The 25,449-nt window shown below is 35.9% G+C and overlaps 4 protein-coding genes across 4 annotated transcripts in view; 2 read left to right on the top strand and 2 right to left on the bottom strand.

Moving 5' to 3' along the window:
• Window positions 1-4,266: 4,266 nt before the first annotated feature.
• On the bottom strand, window positions 4,267-7,896 carry LOC138317873 (actin, cytoplasmic-like). Its single transcript, XM_069259847.1, has 2 exons — window positions 7,643-7,896; window positions 4,267-5,884 (listed from the first exon to the last, which is right to left on the bottom strand). Exons 1-2 carry the CDS (start codon window positions 7,763-7,765, stop codon window positions 4,880-4,882), a joined length of 1,128 nt encoding a protein of 375 aa, XP_069115948.1. The 5' UTR covers window positions 7,766-7,896; the 3' UTR covers window positions 4,267-4,879.
• Window positions 7,897-11,458: 3,562 nt separating this feature from the next.
• LOC138317872 (large ribosomal subunit protein mL66-like) lies at window positions 11,459-15,492 on the top strand. Its single transcript, XM_069259846.1, has 5 exons — window positions 11,459-11,618; window positions 11,876-11,907; window positions 13,755-13,856; window positions 14,464-14,587; window positions 15,213-15,492. The coding sequence occupies exons 1-5, from the start codon at window positions 11,489-11,491 to the stop codon at window positions 15,335-15,337; spliced, it is 513 nt and encodes a 170-aa protein (XP_069115947.1). The 5' UTR covers window positions 11,459-11,488; the 3' UTR covers window positions 15,338-15,492.
• Window positions 15,493-18,780: 3,288 nt separating this feature from the next.
• On the bottom strand, window positions 18,781-23,407 carry LOC138317871 (large ribosomal subunit protein mL40-like). Its single transcript, XM_069259844.1, has 5 exons — window positions 23,314-23,407; window positions 21,311-21,412; window positions 20,458-20,613; window positions 19,519-19,717; window positions 18,781-18,964 (listed from the first exon to the last, which is right to left on the bottom strand). The coding sequence occupies exons 1-5, from the start codon at window positions 23,355-23,357 to the stop codon at window positions 18,851-18,853; spliced, it is 615 nt and encodes a 204-aa protein (XP_069115945.1). The 5' UTR covers window positions 23,358-23,407; the 3' UTR covers window positions 18,781-18,850.
• Window positions 23,408-23,618: 211 nt separating this feature from the next.
• LOC138317870 (DNA polymerase epsilon catalytic subunit A-like) overlaps window positions 23,619-25,449 on the top strand; it is a 45,481-nt gene continuing 43,650 nt past the window's right edge. The window contains 3 exon segments of the mRNA XM_069259843.1: window positions 23,619-23,743; window positions 24,081-24,207; window positions 25,317-25,397. Of these exon segments, the coding sequence (XP_069115944.1) occupies window positions 23,682-23,743; window positions 24,081-24,207; window positions 25,317-25,397 (270 nt within the window). The 5' untranslated portion in view covers window positions 23,619-23,681.

Genomic DNA, 25,449 nt, shown 5'->3' with positions numbered 1-25,449 from the left:
TTTATTTTATTATTTTTATAAAACATACATATTCGTGTTTATTTTGATGTATGAGACATGTGAAATTAACATCTCAGATATGGATAAAAACGTCTTTGAACAGGGCGATGGAAACACAAACACGGAGCTCGCGCCATTTTGTAAACTACGATCTACAATGCTAATACTAAAGCATCTAGCACAAATTTGTATAATTCCTATATTCCTATATTTCCTATGCTTCAACATTATTTATTGATATCTTATTCTTTAAAATGAAGTGAATGTTTTTATATAGTCTGTGATTTTCCTATCTGATATCACTGAAAATAAAAAAGCAAATGCTACCAAATATGTTGTATCCTTTTTTTGCATATTTTGTTCTTGTTATTTGGATCATTTGTTGTAAAAACGGTATAAATATGCACATCTTATTTAGTAGTAAAAATTTCCTATCACGTTAATTTGGCTGAATACCAAAATATGTCTAAGTCCATAAATCCGCAAAACAAAAATCTTAATTTTTCGAATATGCTTTATTCGTTTGTCATGAAATTTTGCAAGAAAATAAATCAGAACTGTGATGATTTTCAGCTATAAAATTGAAATGTAACTTTTATTTTATTCCTTTATCTCATTGAAAATTATGTTACCCCCATCCGGTTCCATTATGGGAAAATGAAAAACTGACCTATTCAAATATTTGATCAAAAAGAAACTTCCTTATCACTTAATAAAGAAAGCTCCATTATGGTGGTAATACATGCCAAAGGATTTTGCAATCTGATTAGTCACAAAAGAGATATTCACATTTTTGATATTTCAACTTAAGGACTTGGCCAATTAGTGAAGTTTAGTCAAATTGGCACTAAATGAGGATTTGATCGACCTCACGTCTTTTATATTTGGGGATATCTTGATATAGTTGTCTCTTTTAGGTGAGCATAGCCTACATAGAATCTGAATTAATAACTATCTTAACACTTGAGACGGTACTTACTGAATAATTCTTGAATAAAAAAGACATATTATTCAATTTGGACTGCAAAATATCCTTTGAAAAGGCCAAAAGACCAACTTTGAGCAACCATGTGATCTCGGGTAGTGAAAGTAAAATTTTTACTTTTAAAGACTTTAAACAACAAGATTTATTTCAAAAGATTCCACCAAAATGAGCATCAATGATATTATTGATAATAAAATTTTATCTTAACAATCCAACAAACGCATATTTGGCTGTTACAAGGACATGATTATGCAATTTTCATGTTGTCATACTTTTTCCCTGTATTGATTTGAACTTATGTTTTTGGCAATCTATGCTGTCCTTATAACGTTCTTACCATACAGTAACTTTATAATATCTCATGATAAGTTTATATTTGGCTTCAAAGGCGGCAAATTATGCTAATACCCCTATTTTTCTGATTTTTTAGGGATCAAGAAAAACACATTCCCAAATTTTTATTTGTGGCGACTTTTTTTCTTGTATAAAACAAAGTCAGATCTGAATGAAAAACAAAGAAAAATTCTGTTGCAATTATTTTGGGGTAACACCCTATCTTTACTGGACTATAGTATAATCATGGTCCCACCATAGTGTCCTAAGTCCATTTTAGAAGTTTTAGGGGTCTAGATAAAAAATGGTAAAAATCATACTCTCCATACACTATATACGAGAAGGGTGGCAGAATCTTAGACTCAAAATTTCGTATTCACCTACCTTTAGCGCCAATTAGCGGCTATAAAACACAGTTCTAGCACATTGTATACAGTACCATGTAAAGAGAATGTTTTTTACCTTTTTTATCTAGATCTATAAAGCGTCTAAAATGGTCTTAGGGCACTCTGGTGGGATCATGATTATATATTCTGTGACTAATTCTCAGATCCCTGTGATATAAGCTAGGTTGATCAAATGCTTAACGTCGTACCAACAGCTTGGGTCACTGAATTTATAGTGTTTGGTTATGTGTTCAGAGAGACTGGGGCGGTGTGTACAAAGGGCAGGGACGTAATCAACGCGAGCTTATGACTCGCGCTTACTGGAAAGGCCTTGATCTATCCCAATTTATTGAGATTGTCTGAAATTATTCATCATATAATGAAGTCGAAACTGAATTTTATCTAACGATTATCATGATGTTTGTACAGGAATCAGCGGCGTAGGAAGATGAAACGTGATGGGGGGCAAAGGTCCTCAATATTTTGTAAACCCAACCCCCCCCTCCCGCCACACCTACAGGAGGAGATTAATTCAACTCCCAACCATATAATACATGCTTAATGTACATTTTTCATATATCACTAAATTTAATCCTTGTACACATTTATAGACAGTGGGGTCGGTAAAAGGAAATTAACGAATACGCAAATTGGCCAAATTAGCGTGTGAGCGTCGAAGGCGCGAGATTTTGGTGTTTTATAAGGGTCTGAGGGTGACCCCCGGGATGAGTTTTATGTATTTTGATGATTTTGCGATCGCCCGAAAGCGCGAGATTTTGGTGTAAGGGGGGGGGGGGGGGGGGGGGGGGGGTCCGGGGGTCTCCCGGGAAAAAATTGCGATTTAGAACGGCTTAGATGAGTTTTACGATAAAGTTTAATGAATATAAAGCGTTCTTAACATGGTAATTTTTCGATTTAAAGCTACCTGCATTTAGAAATGATAATTGTGTCGTCATAACATTATGCAACCCTACTCGATCTGAATATACCGGCTTCACACCATCGGCACATTGTTGTGTAACATAAAAAAAAAGAATTAATTGTCTCGCTAAGACATAAACAAATTGATCTTTTAAGAGACATTTTTTAAATAGTACATAGAATCCCTTGATGGACATTTTTAGTCTAGTTTGTGTATTGAATTTTTACTATTTAAGGTTTGACATTATGTGCTTGAACGTTTTAGGAAATGCGTCGCGCAGCGGAAAATTTTTTTAGAATGAAGAACGAAAAATGTGCAGGAGGACCTTTTTTTTCAAATAAGCATTTTTAGAAAATTTCAGTCGGCGGAAATGAGGGGGGGGGGGAAGGGGGGCAAAAAGACATGTTTGCCCCCCGTCCTGGGGAACGCGGGGGGGGGGGGGGGGGGGTACAGTTGAATATCTATAGCCATATGCTAACAACCTAAATCATATTGCAGCAAACTTAGACCAAGGTAATAAGGTATTAAACAAGGTAAACTGATGTAACTGTGCCTCGACAGGAAACTGAATCAGAATAAATGGAACTTACTTTTGCGGTAATCAATTAATTGACTAGAGAAGGTTATTTTTTCTATTTAATTGAGTGTTTATTTACTTTTCGTGTGTGCCACATGTTTTATCGAACCGGTCTAGCAAACTCTGAACAGCTCAAATTATTTTTTTTACCAGGGAAACTCTCGTCCATTTTATAGTTGTATTTTCTTAAGTATACTGCCGAGGACAACAAACAATATACACCCCATGCACACGGTCACATCGATCAATTCATCCAGTCAGAGAAAGTCGGAGTACCAGGAGAAAAAACACCGACCAACGGTCAGTATATGATAAATGTCCCACATTGGATTCGAACTCGAGACTCGGAGGTGGGGCTTGTGGTAAATATGATATACTCGGCCATCGCGGTCCCTCCATGGTACAAGTCATTTTACACTAAATGAGGTAAGTGTCCCTTTTACGATGCATTAGGTCATTAAAATTGTATATTTTCTCTTTCTCAATGATTTCTTTCTCCTTACGGGCAGCGGGTGTTTAGGTTTGTGAGCCCTCAGACTCTATCTCTAGGTTCTACGCTAGGTAGTTCCTCCGTAAATGTTTGTCGGGATTTTTCCCCCTCTGTGTAACCAGATTTTATGACGTAATAGGTCGTAAAACATATAAACCCTAAACTGCTCTATTGACATCGCCTCGCTGTCGGCGCTTATTACTGCTCGTTTGAGGATTTCTATGCGGTCAAAAGTCTATAAAAACACAAAGGAGAGTGGGACGACTGGTTTGCCAAGTGACAAAGGAGTTAACAGAAAATAACTAACAAAAGCGAAAAATTAAAATATGTCGCTGGAGGCTAGCCCAAACTGTTTGTGAGTCAGCTATAATTTTGAGATTAAGGGTTCGAATCTCGATCTGACTGCTGTAAAATGAATAGTCATGGCTTCACCATACGTCACAGTCCATCTGTCAGAAATCGTCTTGCCGTCGTCTATAGAACTACGTTATCGCAACCATAATCGTGGTTCTTCTGTTGTAATTGACTTAGCTCTTTCGCAAGAAATAAGAAAACTTGGATTTTGTAACGTAATTAGATACAAAATAAATCTTTATTCCTTGGAGAATAATCATTAACAGCTTACATAACGGGATCCAGTTTTTTATTTTAACAAAAATAATCTACACATATTTTGCATAGTTTGTACACATACTCACTGACGTCGATAGAAACACACAGTGTCAATTTAAATTTCAACACGAAAAAATGCATTTGACAGTATACTTATCTTGGTATATATCTATACAGGTACTTAGTTTTTATCTTAAGAAACAAAGACAGATTTATTGTGAAGAATTGTTAATTATTAAAATCATTTACATAAAGAGAACATGATACGACACAGAGATTAGTGTCTGGTACACGTTCCTAGTATTAACCCCTCTGGGGACTGGAGGTTACTCCACGGTCCTATATTTAGTTGTTATAAAGGAACGCTGTCAGTTTCTTGATTGTCTTGGTTCCATTTCTTGATTCGACTTGGTCCCATTGCGATAGAACCGTCCCATTGATGCTTAGCTGGAGTTATTCACGACCAATGCGACTCTTGGTCTTAATATTATTATACATTCGGTGCCAATTCCACTCTTGGCCCTACAATATTAACGAGAAGTGTTTCGTTTTGATATAGTCTGTTTGTAGGCGCCTAGAAACATTTACGATGTACAATACTGGGGCCAGACTCATCATATTCCTGTTTGCTGATCCACATCTGTTGGAAGGTGGACAGAGAAGCTAAGATAGAGCCTCCGATCCATACGGAGTATTTCCTCTCTGGTGGAGCGATGATCTTGATCTTCATGGTTGGGGGAGCAAGAGCGGTGATCTCTTTCTGCATCCGGTCAGCTATTCCGGGGAACATGGTACTTCCGCCGGAAAGGACGGTGTTTGCATAAAGGTCTTTTCTAATGTCGACATCGCATTTCATAATGCTGTTGTAAGCAGTTTCGTGGATGCCGGAGCTTTCCATTCCCAGGAAACTTGGCTGCAACAGCGATTCGCAACACCTGAACCTCTCGTTACCAATGGTGATAACTTGGCCGTCCGGGAGTTCGTAACTCTTCTCCAAGCTTGACGAAGACGCAGCCGTCTGCATTTCCGATTCAAAATCTAATGCTACATATGCCAACTTTTCTTTAATATCACGGACAATTTCTCGCTCGGCAGTGGTTGTGAATGAATATCCGCGTTCTGTTAGAATCTTCATCAGATAGTCAGTGAGATCTCGTCCAGCGAGATCCAACCTCAGGATGGCGTGAGGAAGGGCGTATCCTTCGTAAATTGGTACAGTGTGGCTGACACCATCTCCAGAATCGAGGACAATACCTGTGGTACGACCCGAAGCATACAGTGACAATACAGCTTGAATAGCTACATACATCGCTGGCGAGTTGAAGGTCTCGAACATGATTTGGGTCATCTTTTCCCTGTTGGCTTTAGGGTTGAGGGGAGCCTCTGTCAGGAGGACGGGGTGCTCCTCTGGAGCCACACGGAGCTCATTGTAAAAGGTATGATGCCAGATCTTCTCCATGTCGTCCCAGTTGGTTACGATTCCGTGTTCGATGGGGTACTTGAGGGTGAGAATTCCCCTCTTGCTTTGAGCCTCATCACCAACATAGCTATCTTTCTGGCCCATGCCAACCATAACACCCTGAAAGAAACACAAACTTAATAATACCGGAACATTTCAAGGATTTGTGAAAGATTTAATAAGAAATGCCACATATATCCTTAATTTTATTGTTGGTAGTTAGAATCCAAGTGTTTAACTAAGTCGCCTCGTCTCATTTGAAGATTTGCCCCAAATCATTTACATGTACGATAATTCATTGAAAATTATAGCATGTACGGTGCCACTCACATATGGCTATCATGAGTTCGGTTCTTAACTATACACGTTATGTATTCCCAAAGATCAAAGTTCGTAAGCTATATAGGAAGGAAGTTGCCAGTGTTCCTAAATAGTATCAACCTTGCGCCAATGTAAACCCAGAAGCCAATATTTGGTACGTCAAGTGAAGAAAATATTCAGTTGCACTATTCAACTCGTGTTCCCAAAGGAAAATGATCAACTGGAAATAGGATGGGATGTATAGATTTATTGTGCAATAGAAACATGAAGAAACTTAAGTAATAATGATTTTTGAATCACAAGCAATTTTCAAAACTGGCCATGTTTGAACAACATGTGTTTTTGGTGCAAATGCATTGGAAAGGTAAAACATTTTGTTTTTACTACTAATAAGAATATGCACGTGTGAATCAAAGTAAAAAACGTCACAATGAACACGTGTAATGCTCGTGTAACCTTTCCCAGAGGACATTGCATTTTTACAGGTATAGGGCGGCGGCGCCAGTCACGTGACTCAAACTACATCGATCAGCTGTTTCCGGTTTCACCAGAGAAAACGTAATTGCCATATATGGCGATGATTCCTCTTGTAAGACAAGAGAATACTCCGGTTACACCAGGGAAAACCTTATTACCATATATGGCGATGATTCCTCTTGTAAGACAAGAGAATACTCCGGTTACACCAGAGAAAACCTTACCATATATGGCGATGATTCCTTTTTTAAGACAAGAGAATACTCCGGTTTCACCAGAGAAAACCTTTTTACCATATATGGCGATGATTCTTTTTTGTAAGACAAGAAAATACTCAGAAGTTATGTTATAGTCAGTTTATGTCTGTATGTCGCGGTTTCATTCTTTCTGTGGGAAATACATTTAATAAAGCTATTCAAGTAGATAGTATTACGTTGCTATATCAAAGAGGGCAAATCATTTGAATTGTCTATTTATTTGTGTTTTAGGAGTTTCAGTTTGTTGAAAATGCTCTCAAACTATGTGTTAGGATTATTGAAATTAGGAATCAAATCCGGAATATGGAACTCAAAAGAACGTTGTGTGACAAATAAGAACGTTTATGGTTGTGTAATTATTGTGCGACAGACGTAACACATCGTTTATTGACGTCGAGTATACTCCATGGAGTTGTGAGTATCGTTAGCCGAAATGTTCATATGAAACCTATATTGTTTTATTGTTGCGAGTCTCTTACTAAAACAAAGACGTGGTCTTCGGGTGTTCAGGCTTGCGTGGCGTGAAATCACTTCCCTCTCCTGTTTATTTAAGGAATTTGTGGTAATTTTTATTCGCTTCCTGAAAAAATTATTTAAATTTTACACCTGTCCAATAGCAAAAGCTGCTTTACTGACTTTGCATGAATAGGAACGTCTTTTAAAAACAGTTTCGTACTTACACGGGGGAGACATCTCCTAAGTTCACCATCTATAGTTTGTTATTTAACCAATTTTAAATCCCTGTTATAAGTTAATGATAGTTTATGTTTCCAGTATAAATACCCATGACGTTAGAATAGTTTGAGTATTCTAGTATAAATACCTGATGTCTGGGACGTCCTACGATGGAAGGAAACACGGCCCTTGGAGCATCATCTCCAGCAAACCCAGCTTTACACATTCCGGATCCATTGTCCACTACAAGAGCTGCTATTTCTTCATCCATTTTGAATTTGAGTTTTCCTTTACCGAAGATTTAGCTAACTAGTTCTACGTCCACGCTAGACCTGCTCCAAGTATCAACTAAACTCGAAACTCCCAAGTTCCTGCAACTTAAAGTGCTTGTCTCCGCGTCATAACCATGGCCTCGTTATGGTTTTGCCCATATTTGGGAGTAATAGATTTACCATATTAGGAGTTCTATGTTTTATAGTTACTATAAGACTGAAAAAAATATGTTCTGGCAAAAATAAAAAATGATGATAAACACAATAAAATAAATAGCATCTGTTAATAATGGTAGTGTTTTACAACCGTGTGGATATATTTCGTGGCATTTTTACCAGTGCATGTGTATATGGCAATCTAGTATTGCAGACTATATATAGCAATGATAATTGTACATGTATACGTATATAGTATTTGAATGAGAAGCATATCCGTGCGATATCAGGGTTTGTACTAGCTATTTCAAGAATCAAGAAATGAGTGTAAGCATTAAGTGGTTTCTTTCTTCAGCCTTCTTCCATCGTGGATGCCGTTTTCATAAGTATAGACTTTTTTTTGTGGCAAACAATTGACATTGTCGATGTGTAAGCAATAAAATAAACTATACAATATTAAATAGATTACAATAGCGTAGAGATATGTGTTATGCGCCATCGCACGACAAAACCCTTATTTTAGTAGTTGTTGAAGACAAACTCCACGAAACAATTATACCCGCATAAACGCTTATGTCGATATATGTTTTTTTTAATCATGGCACTTTATTGTATAGTATAATTTATAGTGCGTATTTTAAATTAAATTTTTGCTTCTCTGACTACTCATTATGTCAATAGCAAAATTATGTTTTATATAAGATCCAACCCTAATGTATGTTAATTCAGAAAGCGTGGTTTATTTTTTCCAATTTGCAGTTATTAGAGGATGACTATACAGGAAAACGGATGCTTCCCGTTCCGGATGCTGCGAACATCCGAACAATGGCAAGACGCGGGCGACTGAGGCATCGACACCGGAAGTGGATACACGTATGCTATCTACTACAAACGGGGGAGCAGACCAAATAAAGTTAATATGACTGGGCATTGTTTATCTTTGAACTTTATTTAAGACCAAATTCCAATTACTAATTAAATGGATTAGTATATAATAGTTAAATACATTGTATCCCTATCACGATCAATATCAGGAGAGGAGAAAACGTAGTGTCCAGACAAGGGTTCGAACCCGGGACCCCGAACACTAGTCGGGTGATTAACTGATTGGTCACCGATGATCGCATAAGTCCAGTCGCGCTACAAATGTAATACAGCATACTTTTGATTTTTGGATATCAATACATGTATAAGCTTTATTTTTATTTCTTTATAAAAACAAATAAAAAGCACAAGAGATCTGACTTAAGGTTAACGATAAGATATGGATCTCAAGATACGTTTCTAAATAATTTATCCTTAAATCAGAAGGGAAATCACGAATCAAAACATACAGTGACGACAAAAAAATACATGTATACCATATTCTAATTGCATTTTAATGATTTTATATTTAGCGTCCTACTGGTCGCAACTCCGCGCCCTCGGATCACAGGGATCTGACAATTAGTTACAGTTCATATCAATATGGACGCACTAGAGTACCCATAAATCATATTTAGACGTTTTATGGATATGGATCAAAAATCGGTAAAAATCATACGTTTATAGTAGTATGTAGAATATGTTTTTAACCGATTTTTCATCTAGACCCCTAAAAAGTCTAAAAATGGTCCATGGACACTCTGGTGGGTCCATATACTAATTCTCAGATACCTCAAATCAGTTGTGGACACAAGAGGGGTCTGAAAATTAGTTACAGTTTATATATGTTTGGATTCAGCAGAGTTTCCATATGATTTAGATCTAACATATTTTATTGCAAATATATACAAAAGGATCGGGTACAAGTTTAATGCAACTTATATTGCCACCCTTTCCAAAATACAGAACGAATACAAACATGATATGCAAGTAATGAAATATATAAATATGATTTAATAGTAAATAAGAACACTTTGGAGAGAGAGAGAGAGAGAGAGAGAGAGAGAGAGAGAGAGAGAGAGAGAGAGAGAGAGGGGGGGGGAGTAAGGAGAAGGAGAAAATACAATGTCTTAAAATTGTAATACTAAATCGACTTAATTAATAAATAATAATTTGCGGCAACAGTTGGACTAATTATCTCGTTCTTTGCCTTCCCTCTAAAAGAATGTCCATCACACTCCTAAAATCTTTCTCCTAGCTGCTCAGGTCTTCCATCAAATCCATAAGCAATCGTCGCGTTAGAATTATATGCGTTTTCGGGATCTAGATTAAAAATTATAAAAAAAAACTTTGATATACTCATATACACATATGGTCAGGGGCTTAAATAGTATTTATATATAGTCTAGATACTCTAAATATCCATATATGATGTATAATTAAATAAAGTATTTTTATACATATTTTGTTTTATATACACCATATATTTGTAGATAGTAGATTGTATACTATCTATTTAAAGATGCTCCACCTCCGACAGAGCATAAATGATACTCATCATTTGAACAATAATTGGTGTTTAATCATGTATATATATATATGTCTATTTAACACAAAAAATAATATGAAATAATTTATTTTGCCTTTAGTGCATGCGCAATCAGTACTTCATTCCATATAGGATATAGTGCCACGGAATTTTTTCGGGATGCAATTAATTATTTTTCAAATTTTTAGCTTGAAATAAAATTAGAAGCTCAAACTTTTCAATTGTGGTATTGGTGTAAAGTGAGTAACTTTTGTAACTGAAGAAAAATACTAAATCGTCTGCTCCAGTTTTTGATAGCAGAAAAAGTACCATTTGTCAGCGGTACTATCGGTTTAAACCCCACAGATGATATCTATATATATTAACGGACATTCTGCTAGGTCCAAATACATGTCATCCTCGATACTCCAGGGCTTCCGATCACTTACGATCTCTACACCCCTGGACTATCTCATAGTGAAATTGAAGGCAGCTCAGCTGAAAACATTTGACCAATCACAGGCTAGCAAAGATTTCCTTTGAAGACTACAGAGAGAGAGCGACGCCTAACATCAAAGTCACACAGTCAACCACAGTGTACCGTTATACGGCTCTTTTGATGTACATCAAATGACTAAGTTACCTGTTCTATTCTGTTGCCTCCAGTTTTACTATGAGATAGTCCAGGGGTGTAGAGATCGTAAGTGATCGGAAGCCCTGGAGTATCGAGGATGAATACATGTATACCGTAACTAATCGCCAGACCCTTGTGATTGGTACCTCATCGTACATGTTTTTCGCAATCAATTATATATATGTGTTACTTAAATATCAGAATTTTCACTTTTTTAGTTGGATCAGAAATCGAGATAAATGTACCCCGATAAGGTTGGATGAAGAATTTCGATGCATTATTGTGATGAAGATCTATTTTCCGTATGTGTCCTGCATGCCGTCATTTTACATCTATAGCTAATCATGACTTTCTCATTAAAAACGTATTTCAAAGGTAATCAGTGCACATTATTACAGATAAATGAATTGATACGGATATTTCAAAAAGTTTGATTCGGAAATTAGAATATATTACAAGCGTCTCACAGACTGCTAAACGGCTTAAATATACTTTCCGTACAAACACCTTGGTGATCTTCTATACGGTAAAAATATCAACATGGCGTGTTTTGTGAACAGTGCACGTCGATTGTATCTAAACTCATCTATATTGAAGAAAACTGCTGTGCTTCCATCTTCGCTGATCGAAAGGCAAATTTCTACAACGGCTCATTTGAAGTTGAGGGAAAGTAAGCGGTTAAATACAGAATCAAATACTGATTTATTTGCATGTATTTGTGACCTCTGTCAGGTCGATACTGGTAATGTGTCGGAAGTACCAGTTTATATAAAAATTTATTAGCCTAACAACAATGAAATATCGAACTCAGAAATATCTGATAATAATTATATTTAAAGGAAATATTGATCTGATCAGAAACATCTACATGTAAATCTCTGGTTTGGTGTACAATGACAAATTATGTATTTTTGTTTTGTTTTTCAGTAAAGGAAACACAAGATGGAGATACATTGATAGTAAGTTACAACTAAAATTGATAAAAATAATAGAAGGACCTCCAACAACTTATTTGAATACATTTAAGCATTGATGTCACTATTTTTTAATTTTATCGGGGTATGAAAAAAAAATTGTTTGCAAACTGTGTGAATCCGCGTAGCGGATTCTCACAAAAGTTTGCAAACAATTTTTTTTTCATAACCCGATAAAATTAAAAAATAGTGACATTAATACTTATAATTAATTTTATTCTCTATTTGATAAAATGAAGTATGTTTAAATGTAACGTTATAGTGGTTTTTCAAGGGATTCTTTTTTCCGAATCAATACGCAACGTCAATGTCTCTATTGTGACGTCACGAAAACGTCGGGGTTTCGCGCCATTCTCGGATTTTTTTTTTCATAGTGGTATGCAAAAAAAATATTGGCCAATCAGAAAGCAAGATTTGGTATGAAAACAAAGAAAAATTAATTATATCCTTATAAATATGTTCAATCCATTCCAAAATTATGATGTACTTACTTTTAAAAATTTATTCTCAACTTATTTTGTCACATCCAAAAAAAGCACTATTTCACTGTGGTGTACTAGAGGGTTCATCTATTAAAGGTGGTACTGCATCTTTAATTTATATTTTGTTAGAAAATTTTATAAACTTTAAAACTATAAAAAAAAAACCTATAAAAAGTTATAAACTATGTATCTAATTAAAAGTGATTGTCAGTAGAGACTAGAGAGAGAGGGGAGTTTTTAGATAGATGACTTTAAGGCATTTAAGTCATAAAGAGTGTTTCTGTAGGAAAAGAATTCTAAAGTAAAAAGTATTGGAGCCTGTGATCTCCCCTCGGCCTGGTTCTTCTGTCACCCATTGTGAAGTAGCCTGAAGGTGTTATGGCTACGTAGTATTGTACCCATTCATGATTTTATACAGCACACTAAGCCTGGCTTTTGCTCCTTTACATTGTGAAAGTGGCTCCTAGCTACCATATAGGTTAATGATTGAATCATGGATCATGTTACATCCTAGACATGTGATTAATAAAATCTGTTACCTGTAAGTGATCGAGATCGGGTTATCTCAGTCGAGGGCTAAGATTTTGTAACATACATTTGTAATCCCAACCAAGGTGCTAGCCGAGGATGGGATGTTACAAAATCTTAGCCCGAGACTGAGATACCCGATTTTGATCACTTAAGGGTAATAGATATTCTTTCTCGCGCCTCAAAGATATAATAAAGCCCATCTATATATGGTTCAGTGTGAAATTATTCGGTCTTGGTCCTCCTGGTTCAAAGCCAATTGACCATTTCATCTGTGCTTTCAATTTAGTAATTCCACGGAAAACTAAAGTTCGGTTATATCAAAGAAATATGATGATTAATCGGTACATGTACTGTTTTAATAACTAAAAACAACCAAACAAGGCATGATAAATCACTGAATGTACATTTTTCTAATAATATTGATTGTCTGAAGCGCGTGACGTCACCAAATAGAGAGTATGACGTCACATGCGCGAATTGTTACATGAATGACGTGAAATTCTGCCAAAAATCCCGTAAAGGTACTAGATAGATCGGACGAAATAGTAAAATCTAGCACTGGGTATCATGTGAGATTTCCCTGTCCGAGGTGCGAGAATGTTGTATACATATCAATCTGCCCAATGTTAACAGACTCTTAAAATGTAAAATCTTATCATTGCAGCATAGAATACATGTATGTAAAATCTTATTGAAATTAAATTCCAGATTTTAGTATGGGAATCCTTTATTTCAGACCTTTGAGTTATGGGGGGTCTGGAAAGGAAGTCCAATTTAAAGAAAAAGCTCTTTCAACTTAATCTTGTGATGATGTTTTAGGTTGAAGCGGAAAGGAAAGAGTCAGACAGGACAGATAAATTAGTTTGCATTGATAAACCAGAGAATGGCTGTACCTTGTGTGGATTTGACATTAAATACACAGTAAGTAACCAGTCAGGTGTATAACATGGTTATAAAGGACGAGGTAAGAGAAATGATGTGTTTATACCAGTGTCAAATGTTAACACTTATAAGATTTACAGAAAAAGATCCACAACATATAATTGGAAATGTCTGCCCTTAGAGAATATTTGTAAGCCAGGGCTGCTTGTTCAAAATGTGATTAATTTAATCATTTGATTAATGATTACCAGATAGTGACATTTTCATTTCTCATTTGTTGCAAAACCTGTGATTATATCTTTGCTAGGATCAGTGAGTATAAATTAAACAGAGTTCTTACAAATATTTAAAAAAAAATCAAGGTAAGTATTACAAAGAAACATTATTTTTTGTATATTGAAAATAGTCATTAAACTCTGATAAGCCTTATCACCTTTTGAACAACTTGGCCCAGGTATCTTAAATTTTGCCTGTAATATACCAATATGACAATAAGAAATCATAGCTCAACTTAGTGGCAGGGGTCAATAGGTCAAACTTTTCAGATCCATATGTATGTTATCAGTTTTTCACACTTGAAGTACCAGTAAGTACTGACTGTGATATTTGCTGTGAATATTACTTTCTGAATTATCTCCCCTTGCAGGATGTGTTAATTCTACGTCAGTTTGTTAACGATAACGGTCAGATCCTACCTCGATGGGTTACAGGACTATGTGGCCATCAACAGACCAAAATGATCAAAAACTTACACAAGGCCCAAAGAGCAGGTGAGTCCCTCACAAATTTTACAACTCTAACACAAGCTGGTGAACCAATATAGGTATTTTAAGTGGAATCCTTTATTTTGATGGTGTTTGTGCTTAGTTTTTAAAAACTTCATACATCTAAAAAATGTTGTAGATTTCTACCAAACTAGGTTCTTATAGGCAAGTAATGCACTAAAAATATTGCATTTATATTTTATGAACATTTTACTATTGTACATTATATTGACATCATCTTTGAATCAGTTCTAAAGTGTGAATCAAACAGGCCCTTCTGGTACAAGGACATACTTGATAAAACTTTTTTTACTTTTTAAGTGGATCTAAGCATGATTTGTTTATGAAAATAACCAGGCCCCAAGGTCAAAATTGTCTGAAGTCTAAAACAGTCTTAATTAGACTTAATACGATCACAGATGATGTAACAAAAACTTTTTTATTAGCTTAAGCAAAAAGTCTCAAAACTGTTTCATAATACTGGAGGCTCGAGTCAAAAAGACAACTGGGATGCTTGATTAAATTGATATTCCACCTGTCAAAATTTGGACAAATATCTAATATTTGCTGACAAACTTGTACTTAATGTGTAGTTAGAAAGTTCTTTCATCTGTTTTATTTCCCTCTGCAGGTTTAATGCCCAATTTACGACCTCCACTATTAGATGGCAAAGAAAGAACCAGTGGGATGTCAACCTTTAAGTGGAAGAAGTACAATGTGTATTACGAGGATACGGATAAAATCAAAGTAGGCTAAAACAATAACGTGTGGATATGGACAAGATGGGGATTCATTAGAAGTGTGAGAATGGTGATATACAAGGACATATTGAAGTGAACAGAAACATTTTGTATATGTCTACTATTTACATTTGTTACCAGTGTAAGAATTAATAAAACATTGTCTTTTTAGTTCGTCAGTTTTGATTTTATCAGTCATGTATGGTTATTTAGTTATCATGTAATGGTCAGTTCTGTTTACAAATGTATTAAGTTATCATGTAATGGTCAGTTCTGGTTATTTATTTATTATGTAATGGTCAGTTCTGGTTATTTAGTTATCATGTAATGGTCAGTTCTGGTTATTTAGTTATTCATCTGATGATGGTGGACCAATAAACTTTAGTCTTTAGGAGATTGAAGAGATTCAGTGAAAGTTGAGGATCTTTTCATGGTCAACATCATAATCTTATTGGGAGATCTTCTCTTTGCTATATAAAGTTAGATTTCTTAATTAGTCAAATGATTTTACTGTCGTCATTTGTTCTGAATGCTGGGAAACATTTGTCTTCATATTGATTGTTCTTCTTGTTTGGGTCACTTATATTATTAGTAAACATCTGATACATTTATAATTTTATATTGTGTTGGAATGAGAGGGCAGTGATATGGCCTAAGGCTGTTTGTGTGATAAAGGTGAGACAAAACTAAAGTTCTTGTATGCAATTCTGACCAAGATCTGTATGGAGGGTGTCATTCAAATCAGTCTTCCACTTCTGGAATACACGTGTATGGTTCCTTTACACTACCGGTATATAGTTTGTTCAAATTAATGGCCTTGACATTCATTCAAGGTCACAGGGGTCAAATACAAATGTAGGTTAAAATCTTTAAATGACTTCTTGACAATAACAAAATGGCCCAGAGACCCAATAATGTGCCTATAACATATGCTGGGATGAAACAGGGGTGAAATAGGCTAAAAGGAAGTAACTCCGCAAATGTTTCACACACTTTCCACTTCGTACATGTTTTTATAGATAATTCAGTTTATTTTAGTCCTTGGTTAACTTGTGTAACTGTAGTGGCCTAGAAGTTAAGTAACTGTGGTGGCCTAGAGGTTAAGTAACTGTGGCATTATAGGGAAAAGTTTAAGTTAAATATATTATTTGTAAACTGTACATATCTTTAACCCATGTCTGTACATGTGGCCTAGCCTTAGGGACCTGTCGTCGTGTCGCGTAACATGTTGTCGAGACATTGATGAAAGCTATTTAACCAAAACAGTTACACATGACTGTGATTATCATGTCTGCTAAAGGTCAGCATTTCGATGTAACTTAGAATAACTCTGTGATTAACATTGATTTATAGATATTACTCAACACAAACATGTAGGGCTATTTAAAGGCAAGCAAACCATGCATAGAGTGTCAACTTCCCCCAGTACTCGACCATGAGTACTGGGCCATACTTTGTCATGAGGAATAAAGCACTGAAACTACAATGCTGCGTTTGACTTATACCCAACTTTACTCTACAACATCTACACCTCATCGACATATAGAGACACAAAGAAAAGATTTACTTCATAACCATGGTGGCCGAGAAGTTAAGTAACTGTGGTGGCCGAGAGGTTAAGTAACCATGGCGCTGAGAAGTTAAGTAACTGTGGTGGCCGAGAGGTTAAGTAACCGTGGGGGCCAGGAGGTTAAGTTAATGTGGTGGCCGAGAGGTTAAGTAACTGTGGTGGCCGAGAAGTTAAGTAACTGTGGTGGTCGAGAAGTTAAGTAACCGTGGTGGCCGAGAGATGAAGTAACTGTGGGAGCCAGGAGGTTAAGTTAATGTGGTGGCCGAGAGTTTAAGTAACCGTGGTGGCTGAGAGGTTAAGTAACTGTGGTGGCCTAGAGGTTAAGTAACTCTGGTGGCAGAGAGGTTAAGTAACCGTGGTGGCAGAGAGGTTAAGTAACTGTGTAGCCGAGAGGTTAAGTAACCGTGGTGGCCTAGAGGTTAAGTAACTGTGGTGGCAGAGAGGTTGAGTAACCATGGTGGCCGAGAGGTTAAGTAACCTTGGTGGGCGAGAGGTTAAGTAACCATGGTGGCCGAGAAGTTAAGTAACTGTGGTGGCCGAGAGGTTAAGTAACCATGGCGCTGAGAAGTTAAGTAACTGTGGTGGCCGAGAGGTTAAGTAACCGTGGGGGCCAGGAGGTTAAGTTAATGTGGTGGCCGAGAGGTTAAGTAACTGTGGTGGCCGAGAAGTTAAGTAACTGTGGTGGTCGAGAAGTTAAGTAACCGTGGTGGGCGAGAGGTTAAGTAACCGTGGTGGCTGAGAGGTTAAGTAACCGTGGTGGCTGAGAGGTTAAGTAACTGTGGTGGCAGAGAGGTTGAGTAACCATGGTGGCCGAGAGGTTAAGTAACCGTTGTGGCCGAGAGGTTAAGTAACCTTGGTGGGCGAGAGGTTAAGTAACCATGGTGGGCGAGAGGTTAAGTAACCATGGTGGCCGAGAGGTTAAGTAACCGTGGGGGCCAGGAGGTTAAGTTAATGTGGTGGCCGAGAGGTTAAGTAACTGTGGTGGCCGAGAAGTTAAGTAACTGTGGTGGCCGAGAAGGTTAAGTAACCATGGTGGCCGAGAGGTTAAGTAACCGTTGTGGCCGAGAGGTTAAGTAACCTTGGTGGGCGAGAGGTTAAGTAACCTTGGTGGGCGAGAGGTTAAGTAACCATGGTGGGCGAGAGGTTAAGTAACCGTGGTGGCCGAGAGGTTAAGTAACTGTGTAGCCGAGAGGTTAAGTAACTGTGGTGGCTGAGAGGTTAAGTAACTGTGGTGGCCAAGAGGTTAAGTAACCGTGGTGGCGGAGAGATTAAGTAACTGTTGTGGCGGAGAGGTTAATTTTCCGTGGTGGCCGAGAGGTTAAGTAACCATGATGGCTGAGAGGTTAAGTAACCGTGATGGCTGAGAGGTGAAGTAACTGTGGTGGCTGAGAGGTGAAGTAACTGTGGTGGCCGAGAGGTTAAGTAACCATGGCGCTGAGAAGTTAAGTAACTGTGGCGGCCAAGAGGTTAAGTAACTGTGGTGGCTGAGAGGTTAAGTAACTGTGGTGGCCAAGAGGTTAAGTAACTGTGGTGGCTGAGAGGTTAAGTAACTGTGGCGGCCAAGAGGTTAAGTAACCGTGGTGGCTGAGAGGTTAAGTAACTGTGGTGGCTGAGAGGTTAAGTAACTGTGGTGGCAGAGAGGTGAAGTAACCGTTGTGGACGAGAGGTTAAGGAATTGTGGTGGCTGAAAGATGAAGGTGTCTATCCATCACTGGGTCCTCAAATACTATGATATTGCCAGGTCGGTGTTTTGCTCCTGGTACTCTGGCTTTCCTCCACCATCTATACCTGGAACATCCTTAAATGACCCTGGTGGTTACTAATAGGATATAATCAACAGCTAATAACACATGTTAACAACATGACCATGGAAAAAACAAACATATGGAAGCATTTTATACATATTTAATTGAATGTAAACAACACAATGCAATATCACTATCACCAGACTTGTAACAACTAGTCATATTTGATGGACACATCATTGTATTCTCCGTCCACTGGTTCAAAGTCGGGTACAGCTGGCGTCTCCGTCAGTCGTTTTACTTTGAAGTTGTACATATTTTCATCAATCTGTAAGAAATCAAGAGACTTGTTAAACATTTCATTAGGTAAAACACTTTCCACTTAACACATGTTTTTATAGATAATTCAGTTAATTTTAGTCCTTGGTCAACTTTAGTTGGTGTAAGTAGATAGACCCAGAGACCAAATGGTGTTTTTTTTTATGTCACCTGACTATAGATCATGATGTCCTATTGCAATTGTCTTTTGACCATTGTGCATCCTCTGCTAACATTTACTTGTTAACATGATATCTTGAGAAAATATTCACTAAGCTTAATTAAACTTTGTCTGCAGACAAAAGCCAAACAGTAACTAATTGTTTATTGCAATAATAATCATTAATGCCCTAGTGCACAAAGTAAATTGAGAAAGAATTCACTGATTTATATATTCTGCTATCTGGCAAATATGTCTGTTTCTATTCATAGAAAACTGACCTATTGGTAGTTTTCATAAGAAAAGATTGGATGTTGAATTTATACTGTAAGTAAATAAAATATTATTTTTCATACAAGTATAGAAACCCAAAACAACACAAAACAAACATATTTAGAACTTACTTCTATAGCCTTTTGGTATAAATCTTCAGATTCCAGTCGTAACTCTGCCAGAGCTTGCTGTTGTGACCGTAGCCGACTTTGAATTAAATGTGTTTGTTTTGTTGAAAACTCTTTACAATACAGTTCCCACTCAGAAACAAAAATGTTCACATCTTTCTGAAATTCTTCTGGTGGCACTGAATTTTCACGTTTTCTTAACCTGTGGAATACAATAAAGAAATGCCATGTTTTATAATTTTTCTTGTTTTTTCTTCTAAAGATAAGTAAAGGCAATGAATCTCTGGCAAACATGTGTAATGAGTGTATGAACACATTATGCCATTGTAAATAGATAAATCAGACAATTAATTGATTCTGTTGATATGATTTACTTGCTAATATAACAATACATCCCTGAGACACCCACAGAAAGGATATTTTCTTTCAAAATAATAATTACACAAAGTCTACATATATATCAGCAACACACTTCAATTGTCAAATACATCAATATGGTCACTATCACAATGTAAATCTAATGACCAAACAGACCCTAGAATTTTAATTTGAGGAAGACCTCTTTTAGTGCTTTCCATCAACCAAGATCAGCTGTCAAAATCCAAGATGGGTGCATGTTGAGCATCTTATTACCAAATTGGTTCCAAAATGCAATATGCATAACTAGGGCCAAAGGGGAACAAAACCCTTGAGCACTTTCTGAGAAAAAAGTGGTAACAAATCACAACTATCAAAATACAACATGGCTGTCTGTCGGTCATTTTATTGACTGATAAAACTTCAACTTTCAAAATCTAGGATAGCTGCCTGTCAGTCATATTGTTTACAATACAAATACAATATGCACAGCTAGAGTGTTCTGATGGATAAGATAGCATGCTGCTGCATATTGATCAAGTTTGTTTTGTGCTTTTTATTTTAAAGTCCTGATAATTTACTTACTTGACAGCTTCTTTTTCTAGTTTTGTGGTAATCATCATTTCCTTGATGGGAGCTTTGATTGGTACAGCAACTTTATCCAATTTTGCCAGTCTTTTTTCTACATTCTTTTTCTTTTTTAATCGATTTTTATTCAAGTGAGCTGCTGCTTGCTTCTTCCTTTGAATAAAAAAGTACATAATTAAATTTTTATTGTTTATCATCAAAATTTAAAATTGTAAGATGGTAAACGTGGGTTGAAGGAATTTCATACTAAACTCGAAGTAAAATTTACATAAGTGTAATACCATTACTTTAATTCTAACTAAGCTTGCTTAATGTAAAATATCTGTTTGCATAAGGCTATACCAAAGAGGTCCAATGCTTGATTCCTATCCGAGTCAGTAACTTGAATTTATATTTATTATGAACTACATAGTATGATAAAGCAATAACATTATTATGTAATTACAAGCCTCTTTTCTAAAGTGATAAACTGATTTGAGCAAAAATGAAACATTTGAACTGGAATTGGATCACCTACATGTATGAAATACAACATTTAGTTAATCATACAGTCATGATCCAAATCCTACTCCTGTACATATTTGAGATCTACTCAAACAATGTTAGAGGTTAACAAAACAAGACACTTTTAAAACATCGCATATCCAACCAATGTAATCAGGCCTAGGTGGCTCATCCTCAATATTATATCAACACCTGGACTATGCCACAGCGAACCAGATGACTCTTTATGCGGCAACAGATGAGTGAGGTAGTTTGGTCGATGTACACCAAAATAATCAAAGAACAGTACACTGTATGAAATTAAAGTTGACAGAAGATATAATAAGTTTATAGAAATAAGTCGTACTGTAGAGGGTTGGTTGTCAGAATGAGAAGTGGATGTATCTGGGTCCGAAAGAACCTGTTGAACTCAAGCGTGCTGGAAGCTGTCCTTGATGTTAACCCAAGTCTATAAAAAGTAAGAAAAATTCATTTGCTAAGTTGTACAGATGTAATCCATTAAACAGGTTGGGTACAATCCTGACTAAGGGTAACAGTTCCTCATTTGAGTAATTACCTGTAATCAATAGGTTACCCATATGCAAGATTCTGTGAAAAAAATATACATGAAGTTGTTTTAAACATTTTTATCAAAAAAAAGGGTATCATAATTTTCACATGGAATCATTACTAATATAACTTAATTAACATTATTAAATTATTAATCAAAGTGGGACAAACTTCATTGTCTCAATTTTGGTAAAAGTCACAAACTAAATCACCTCCATTGCTTACTATGGGGCTAAAAATAAAACATGGGTAAAAAATCATTTAACCATGACATTTGCACTAATTTTCCCTGATGGCTATACACCATATTCAATTGTCATCTTACAACAAAGCGAGACAACAGAATTTAATAGTTTATGTGCAAAACATAGATTCTTAGATCAGTTGTAAGGCATTTTAAAAATTATGATGCCTTTTTTTGATAACAATTTTTAATTTAAAACAACATTATTTTTGTTTATTTCACATAATCCTGCATTTGGGTAACTGTTATCTGAGGACGTATATGAGAAGAATAAGTCACACTGGGTTTTGGGCAAGTACGATGCAGGAGCTTTTGTGTTTGTGCACTGACCGTGACCCTGTGCGACAAATGATTTTCCTTCGATATCCGCTGGTGCAGTCTTTGATGTAGCTTGCAGGTGTGAGGGTTACTGTCTTACTTTCTGAAGCGTGCTGTCATTTCATTAGCTGTCATATTTTCTAACGAAAATTTAAGACATTTCTTCTAAATCTTCCATCCTTAATAAAGCAAGTACTAAACACTAGGAAATTTAATTAAAGTGAACAGTCGGGCAAGGATGGCTAAAGTCGGTAAAAATGATGTGAGTGTATCCAGTAGAATTTCTTATGAAATAGAAAAATAAAATATCTCGTCAAAATATGTCTGCGTACGAAGAAATTAATTTAAAGTACAGGAATCCTAAAACGTCCTCCCGGCTGACTATGTCCGTGGTTACATTTCCACGCAGCCTCGCTTTCAATGCTATCAACTTTTCTTTATTTCAATGGTCAGAACTGGGAAACGTAAGCAGAACTTGGCTATCGTTTTAATATGTGAGAACTTTTGGAAGGCCAATGAACGCATTTAGACTGAATTTCTTTGCCCGACTATTCACTTTAACTTTACATTGGTGTTTAGTTTGACTCGATAAGACAAGTATTTGTTGAGAAAAATGGTTTTTATTCCCAGTTCATATGCGTCTCGCGTGTTGTTTAGTAGTGTAAAGTGACAGTGACGAATCCTTCTCACTTATAAATCCTACTCCAACAATGTTAGAGATATATCACGACGAGACATTTTTGATCATTACGTCGTGCCCATCAGAAGTTTCTCAATACTGACGTCTAATATTATTGGATCATTGTCCATCAGAAGTTTCTCAATGCCGACGTTTCATATTATTGGATTATTATAAAACCTTGCTGTTACCCATATGCAGGATATGTTATGTCCAACCTGTTACTAAAAAATAAACAGTTTAAAAACTACAATGTACACATATGAATTTCCCGAAAAGCTATTTTGGTCAAATTTGCTGATGGAGTTTTCTATAATTAAATTATTTCAAATTAATTCCAATCGAATGAATGATCAACTTACTGATCAACTTACCCGACTATTAAAATAGGACAACCTTGTTAAAAGAGAGATTAGGATTTATTATTTTTTTATTCACCGGCAGCTAATTTATGCCTCGTTTTTACTATTTCAAACTGTCATATTGGACACAATCAGTTTATCATGAAGACATATTCAACCAAAAGTATAACATGAACTCTGAACGATATATAAATTACCTTTTAAGACTAGCAGTAAGTGTGTTGATCAAGGGGACAGCCATTTTCCTCTTTCGGAACACACTTATGGTAGCTGTTATAATAACCTTAGAAATGTTCCGATGATTTGGTGATTATAAAACGAAACGAATTCAAGGATAAAACTATACACTATTTTGATGTTTCAAAAATTTATTTGATATATCATTATTGCACTATAAAATGATATCATTATTTTAGAAATACATTAAATGTTGAGTAATTATTGCTTTTACGTGAATTTCGTTTCGATGTCAACAAATCCGTAAACTACATTAACTATTCCCGCCAAACACAAAACAACAGGGACGAAAATGTATGTTGTGGGTACAATGTAAACATCTGATAAAATGGTCTTACAAAACAGTGGAAGATTTAAAGCTGACCGATCCGAAAAATCAGAAGGATCTGGGTGAGTAAATAAACAATAATGCACCTTCAATCGCTACTGATAAGCACATAATAAAGTTCACTGTGTTGTTACAGTCATGGCAGCTGACGGCAGTGTTGTAAAACAGATTTTTTTTCTTCTTGTTTAATAGACGGTCTTCGCTATTTGTCTTTGTTGTTGATACTGTGTTCTTTGGAGACGTTCATAATAACATTAATTATCCAATCCACACTTTAAAGATTTTGTATAAAATTTGTTGTAAAAATTATGAAATTAAAGACATGTTTTTTCAATGGTTCAGCTGTTCAGTAGGAAACAATCCATTTCTTAACGAATTACATTTTATCATGTGTTTCAGTCGAGAAGACACTTCTGAAAAGAGATTGGAACGAGCAAACCTAAATGATGAAATTGATTCCAAATTTGGATTTGAGAGATACAAGGACCCAGTGGAAAGGACAGGATGGCTCATCAACATGCACCCTGTGTGTATCTGGCAAAAAATCTTAAAATATTATAAAATACATTTAAGTTGCAAAAATGTGTACTTAGGATTAATGATGAATAGCTGCTTTCTAGTTTTGAAACTGTAACTTAACTAAGGGTGGATGAACCATCTAAATTGTGCACATTCTATCTGCTATTCACTGATTGACTCACCTGAGGGTTATTCTAGTAAAACAGAATTGGACTGGTCAATCATTGGTGACCAGGTATACGTAGCTCAGTGGTATTACATTCGAAACCCGGTCTGGTCGTTGCGTTTTCTCTTCTCCTGTTATTTCAGTAAAACACATGTTCAAATCCAGATCTCAGCTATATACTCGCATATAAAGAGGTTAAAAAGAATGAATTAAAGATGCTCCACCGCTGACAAATGGTATTTTTTCACTATCAAAAACAGGAGCAGACGATTAAGTATTTTTCTTCAGTTACAAAAGTTACTTACTTTATACCATTACCACCGTTAAAAAGTTTGAGCTTCTAATTTTAATTCAAGTTAAAAATATGAAAAATAATTAATTGCATCCCGAAAAAAATTCCGTAGCACTATATCCTATATGGAATGAAGTAATGATTGCGCATGCACCAAAGGCGAAATGAATTATTTTATGTTGTTTTTTGTGTTAATTAGGCATATACATACACGATCAAACACCAATTATGATGAATATCATTTATGCTCTATCGGCGGTGGAGCATCTTTTTAAAAAAAATTGCAATATTTGAGAAACTCTGAAAAGATCTGATTTTGAATTGGTTAATTGCCCTATGACAGGGTTTAGGTAATTTAAATGTAGATCTTCTTGAGAGTTTTGAACTACCAAACCATGCAGGGAGCCAATTATTTCAAAATAATCATTTCAAAGTCCTCATGACTTATGGCTTTAAAAGTCGAGTACTGTTTAAGTGATCATGTATCTAATATATGTTTGAAATCATTCTAGACCAATGTTTTGGATAAAAACAAAAGAATTATATTAAGTGCTGTTGATTATTTCTTGTTTGAAATCATTCTAGACCGATGTTTTGAATGAAAACAACAGACCTATAATAAGTATTGTTGATTATTTCTTGTTTGAAATCATTGTAGGCCGATATTTTGGATGAGAACAAAAGACTTATAAGTGCTGTTGATTATTATTTCTTGGAAGAAGATGGAGGCAGATTCAAGGTGAGGAAATGGAATAAAATGTAAACTTTAATGCAGTTTTGATAATTTAATT

Source organism: Argopecten irradians, chromosome 3, assembly GCF_041381155.1.
Source record: "Argopecten irradians isolate NY chromosome 3, Ai_NY, whole genome shotgun sequence".
NCBI classification, from domain to species: domain Eukaryota; kingdom Metazoa; phylum Mollusca; class Bivalvia; order Pectinida; family Pectinidae; genus Argopecten; species Argopecten irradians.
This window is presented reverse-complemented; position numbering and strand designations above follow the sequence as displayed.

Excerpts from the sequence above, each read along its gene's own strand:
- LOC138317872 (XM_069259846.1), top strand. The coding sequence starts at position 11,489 with ATGGCGTGTTTTGTGAACAGTGCACGTCGATTGTATCTAAACTCATCT. Across the intron at positions 11,908-13,754 it reads AAGATGGAGATACATTGATA|GTTGAAGCGGAAAGGAAAGA; the intron begins GTAAGTTACAAC and ends ATGATGTTTTAG. Across the intron at positions 13,857-14,463 it reads GATTTGACATTAAATACACA|GATGTGTTAATTCTACGTCA; the intron begins GTAAGTAACCAG and ends CTCCCCTTGCAG.
- LOC138317871 (XM_069259844.1), bottom strand. The coding sequence starts at position 23,357 with ATGGCTGTCCCCTTGATCAACACACTTACTGCTAGTCTTAAAAG. Across the intron at positions 21,413-23,313 it reads CTTACTGCTAGTCTTAAAAG|ACTTGGGTTAACATCAAGGA; the intron begins GTAATTTATATA and ends TACTTTTTATAG. Across the intron at positions 19,718-20,457 it reads CTAGAAAAAGAAGCTGTCAA|GTTAAGAAAACGTGAAAATT; the intron begins GTAAGTAAATTA and ends TGTATTCCACAG.
- LOC138317873 (XM_069259847.1), bottom strand. The coding sequence starts at position 7,765 with ATGGATGAAGAAATAGCAGCTCTTGTAGTGGACAATGGATCCGGAATG. Across the intron at positions 5,885-7,642 it reads TAGGACGTCCCAGACATCAG|GGTGTTATGGTTGGCATGGG; the intron begins GTATTTATACTA and ends TGTTTCTTTCAG.